General features: G+C 30.8%; 1 protein-coding gene across 1 annotated transcript; it reads right to left on the minus strand.

Annotated features, from left to right (window-relative positions):
• Positions 1–2,324: 2,324 nt before the first annotated feature.
• Positions 2,325–3,759, minus strand: LOC106304641 (transcription factor MYB51-like). Its single transcript, XM_013741042.1, has 3 exons — positions 3,519–3,759; positions 3,310–3,439; positions 2,325–3,232 (listed from the first exon to the last, which is right to left on the minus strand). Exons 1-3 carry the CDS (start codon positions 3,649–3,651, stop codon positions 2,446–2,448), a joined length of 1,050 nt encoding a protein of 349 aa, XP_013596496.1. The 5' UTR covers positions 3,652–3,759; the 3' UTR covers positions 2,325–2,445.
• Between the last annotated feature and the right edge of the window lie 2,241 nt (positions 3,760–6,000).

The raw sequence follows: 6,000 nt of genomic DNA on the forward strand, positions 1-6,000 counted from the left end.
ATATATATTCGAATTATATGTTTTCAAATTCAAACTTTTTTATAAATTTTTTTTTGATTTTTTTCTTTCAAATTTTCCTTTTGAAATTAGAAAATATTTTTTGAAACTATTTTTAAAATTTTTATTTTTAAACTTTTAAAATTTATTTTTTATTTTCAAAATTTTTAAAATCCCACCCCAAAATCCCACCTCTTAACTCTAAACTTTAAGGTATAGATTAATTAACTCTAAAGATATAATAAATGTATATTTACCTATTTATAAAATATGTTGGTTATGTTGATCATTAGAGCTTATATTTGTGACAAAAAAAAGTTTCGGGACATCTAAAGTTGTATGAACTTAAAAAGAGCTAATTAGATATTCTATATTGGAAAAATATTTTTTTGGCCCCCTACCGTTATTATTTATTTATTTTTTGGTAATCAATTATGTATATTTCACACACATACACATAACAACATAAGACTTTGCTTTATAAACTACGAAATGATCAGTTATGAGACCATGATTAACCCCAGTCTTTTAACTGGGGTTTTTAGATTCGGTTAATAGACGGTTCTTATATTTTCTTAGATTTTAACTAATAAAAACTAAAACTCTTTCTTAAATAAGAGATATAAGAGCTGTCTCTTAACAGAAAAGTGTAAAAAACAAGAAAAAATAAAAAAAAATATCAAATCATAAGTTAAAAACTCGGGTTAAAAGACTGGGGTTAATCATGCCGTTACCGATCACAAATCATTATGATCTCTAAATGAAGAACGGAACCGCCAAAAAGTCATCGTATAATATACTTATATACAGCAATAAATAGACGTCAAACAAAAAATACAGCAATAAATAGTTGACAGAGAGACATCAGACATGTATACCTTTTAGAAGGTCCACTGAAAAACAATACACATGAAATGAAAAAATTATGTCAAAATCGCAGCATTTATTCGATCACAAAGTGTTTATGTCCAATCCATGAGTCAAAAATTAACAGCTCATCCAAAATATCGTTCAACACATAACAAGCGGGACCTACATATCTATTATTGAGTTCCACGTGTACTTGTCTTAAATGGTGTTTGATACATACGCGTGTAAAGCGATTACAAAAACCTACGCCGTGATTTCAATTATATGGAGGCTTACTTTTTTCTTTAATTACATGCCAATTCATTGACACTCGTCATCCAATAGGTACTTTCGTAATCCCGTGTAACAAATAGTTATGACTCCATAGAAACTACTATACGTGCAGAAGTTAATGGAACTGAAGCTTCTATGGTTATATTTGTCTTTTCTAGTAAATATCACTCCGAGTCTTCTCAGGCTTGTCTTGTGTCTTGTTGCCTTTTCATTTACTCGTTGTCTCGCAGTTGTAGAGATGATATAAAAGAAATACCAGTGTAGATGTAATTAATCATTAATTTTTTTGACTCAATAATTAATAGTTTATTTGAAATAATACTTTAGATTTTGCTGGGATGCATGTAGGCTTCGGACAAATAGACTATCCGGAGAATTTTAAAGTATCCGGATCTGAATCTTTATCCGGCGTATCCATATTTTTATTATCTTTATCTGGATTCGGGGTTCTCGGATAACCGGGTATCGAGTATCTTTCTAAAAATTGTAATATCCGGCAGATATCCGGATATCCTTAAAATTAATAGTAAATAATATTTAACTATATCAAAGTATTAACAATAATTTTAAAATAAAAAAATATATAAGATTTTTAATTATTTTTGTATATACTATTACAAATTTATATATACTATTATAAAAAGATTATATAAACTAATTTGTATATATAGATATTACTATTTTTGAAATAATTATCAATAAAAGTTACGGATCCGGATATTCGAATTCGGATTCGGTTTTGACGAATCCAACATTTTATTATCCGGATTCGGATCCAGCCCTTCGCATATCCGGATTTTCGGAGTGGATCCGAATCTGATCTCGGATCGAATCCAAATTTTAGATAATAAATCCAGGCCTAGATGCATGTGGTTGATCTTGTGATCATAAAAATGAAATACGTATAACATATACAGGTTATGTGGTGAATCATTTGGACCTAGAAGTTTGTTTGGCTCATACGTTCCCATTAATACCTTTTGGGGAACATGACATAAGTCAATAATGTAATTAATAAAATATTTATTTCATGTCTATATCAGGAAATTTTAGCATCTCATATCAATTATACATCATTGAATCATATGTAAAAGTAAAGCCGTCCAAATATAAATATTTAAATATAAAGTGGATATCAATAATGAAAACTCCATTACTAAAAATAGTAGTAATAAACCCCTAAGTAAAAACAAGAAAACAATGATATTTTACATGTAAACAAATGCAAATACACAAAAACAAGTCTTAAAATTTTAAAAGTAAAATAAAAACGATCCAACAATGAATTTATTTTGTTTCTTGAATTCATATGATAACACCACAAATGTCCAAAAAATCTGGAATATCAAACTTCATGAGATTATTGCAATAGCTTTCCATTTCATCCTCAGTGGTGCAACTGGTACTGTTGATGTAAGTTGTGGAGCATGAGTTTAACGTAGTGGGGCTTGAGGATGGTGTGTTCAAGACCGAATTAGTGAAGTTGAAACTTTGATCTGAATAAGAAGGATCTAGTACAAAACTAGAGCTTTCATAATCGTTAAACGTTGGAATATTGCAATCTTGGACCAACGTATTCGAGGTTGAAACGAGAGTATGTTCTCCGAAACCATTGAACCGATAGTCCATGTTATTAAACTGAGCTTCATTGGGGAATGGGGGCAAGCAAGACTGGAGTTCTTGATGGTCGGTTTGGTATTGATTTACTCCGGTTTGGTTAACGTCATTATGATAACCCGTATGGTTCTCGTGGGTGCTCGAGTCATGATCCACCATGTAGTTTTGGGTTTGGTTTTGAGAGAAGAGAGAAGTAGCGAGCTTGAGTATTTCGGGGTTAACCAATGGATATTGTTGCTGCTGACGATGAGCATCCATCATGAGTGTTGACATGTTAACATGATGTGATTCATGTGAAGAGGAATTGTATAGAGATGATGCTAAGATGGTTGAGATGTCGAGGAGATCGAGTCGCGGACTGTGAGTCACAGGATCGATTCCCATTCTAATCAACTTCTTTCTTATATGTGTGTTCCAAAAGTTCTTGATCTCGTTATCAGTTCTTCCGGGCAAACGTGCCGCAATCGCAGACCATCTATTAAAAAAAGACACATAAGAATCTTGAACTAGTTTAAAGTAAATATTGTCGGAGAAAAAAAAAGTAAAACTCACTTGTTTCCTAAGAAACTATGAAGCTTAATAATTGTTTCTTCTTCTTCGAAGGAGAATCTTCCTCGCTTTATATCTGGTCGGAGATAGTTAGTCCACCTTAATCGGCAACTCTTGCCACATCTCTGCAAACCTGATAAATAAGAGATGAAACAAAATGATTAAAAATGGAAACAAAAAACATGATTTAAAGTGCAAATTAAGAGACATACCAGCATTATTGGGGAGGGTTCTCCAGTTACCATATCCATGTTTTTGGATATACTCGATAAGCTTCTGGTCTTCCTCTGAAGTCCATGGCCCTTTCTTGAGTCCGTTCTTCTCGCAACAAGGTGATCGTCCCATTTGATGTTTTTGATGATTAATGATTAATCACAAGAAGTTGGTCAATCTGCTTTTATCAATTATTATGAGCTAATCTGACAGTTTAAAGGAAATTATGAGAAAGAGAGAAACAAAGGTCGTATGGTACGTAAAGGAAAGTACGAAGTATATATAGGCATTGAAGAAGAGGGGAGAAGTCAATATGGTTCGGCGCCGTCCTCGGTTTCACAATTACTATACGTGTCCCTTTAATTTTTTCTTAAAAAAAATCGAATAAATGTTGTGTTTATACTTATACCATGGTATCTGTTTATTATGTACATGCCTATTACTGGCTTGATGATTTCCTTTTGGAGTTTGAGTCTGTTTTCATGCTTACATATTAACTACAAAATTGAACAGGACGTTTATAACTAACCGCGCAGATGCAAAACACATACTTTTTTAAAGGGATACCATTCACAAACTCAAACTCGAACTCAAGAGAACACCACCGACCATGTTTTTTTCTGCTAAAAAATAGGATAGTGAAAGATACTTCTCGAAACAGGTTGTGTCATTGTTTCCTCGTGAGTACTGTTGAATTTACTAAACATTTTCTGGAGCGGTGATCAATAGTTTGTTAAAAATTAATAAAAGTATCTTAATAAGCCTATATAATAATCTATCTTGCTCTATTGAAACTTTGATAACTCTTAAAAGTAGCTGTAACGTTGAAAAATGCAGTTTTGTTAGTCCTATTCATCATGATCGTAATTTAGCAAAAAAAAATATTCATCATGATCATGAAACATATATATGATATGAGTCAAACAACCTAAGATCATTTCCAAAATAAAACAAGAGTAACCTTTATTCTCATCAATTTCTCAGCAATAATCATTGATAATATCTTTAGGGTCAAATCATCGATAATCTTTAAAATGGTTACAACATCAAGGAAGTAATGAAAAAAAACGTAACGAAAATTTATAAAATTATCTGGCTCTAGCATATGGGAATCGACGTACCCATATTTAATGTAAACAACATACTCGCATATTGTAGAAATTCACTTGTAAAAGAAATACGCTTAAATATTCAAATCTCGTTCTTAAAGGAGGGGACGACTAATTAACATGATGTAGTTATCGTAGTTAGCGCATAAGTATTGGTATTACTATATTGGTTACTGTAAAAACGAAAATTGTAATACTATTGTAATTTAAGAGAAATTCTTGGGTTCACCCCCTAGGATGAACCTCTAGATTCACCAACCAATATTGTTTGAGTATTTAATATTTGATATCTTTTAAACAAGTAAACAAAATTGGATTTCCAAATAAGATTATATTTTTAAAATAAAACAATAAAAATACATAAAAATAGTTACAAAAAATAAATAAATAAATATTGTTAAACCGTTAGCAAAATACTAAATCCTATACCCTAAATCCTAAACTTTAAACCGTTTAGTGATTAGGATTTAGGGTTTAGTGTTATTAAAATTTAGTTTTTAATGTATGATTTAGGGTTTAAGATTTTCCAACGGTTTAGAGTTTATCCAAAGTTTAAGGTTTAACGTTTAGGGTTTAGGGTTTAGGATTTATGGTATATGGTTTAGTATTTTGCCGAAGACTTAACAATATTAATTAATTTATTTTTTGTAACTATTTTTATGTAATTTTATTATTTTATTTTAAAAATATAATCTAATTTGGATATTCAATTCTATTTACTTTTTTAAAAGATATCAAATATCAAATACTCAAATACTATTGGATGGTGAACCTAGAATTTCTCCAAAATTTAAGCGTTAAAAAACGGTGAATCAACTATATATTTGCTTGTGTTGCATATTAAATTACGAGTTATTCTTGGGTTCACCCCCTATGATGAACCTCTAGGTTCACCATCCAATATGATTTCTTTATTTGAAATTTGATATCTTTTAAAAAAGGAAACAAAATATTATCAAGTTATATTATGTTTTTAAAATAAAAAAGTAAAAAAAAAAATAGCAGTTAAAGAAAAAAGAATTAAATTTTTTTTTTTAACGTCGTCAGCTAAACACTAAACCCTAAATCCTAATCCCTAAACCCTAATCCCTAAACCCTAAACCCTTGGGTAAACCTAAACCCTTGGGTAAACCCTAAACCCTTGGGTAAACTCTAAACCCTTGGGTAAACTCTAAACCCTTGGATAAACCCTAAACCCTTGGATAAATCCTAAACTCTAAATAAAAACACTAAACCCTAAAACTCTAAACCCTAAGTCCTAAACCCTAAACCCTTGAGTGTTTTAGGTTTTAGTGATTTTGATTTAGAGTTTAAGATTTATCCTAGAGTTTAAGATTTATCCTAGGGTTTAGGGTTTACCCAAGGGTTTAGG

This window comes from Brassica oleracea, chromosome C7 (assembly GCF_000695525.1).
Source record: "Brassica oleracea var. oleracea cultivar TO1000 chromosome C7, BOL, whole genome shotgun sequence".
Lineage (NCBI taxonomy): Eukaryota > Viridiplantae > Streptophyta > Magnoliopsida > Brassicales > Brassicaceae > Brassica > Brassica oleracea.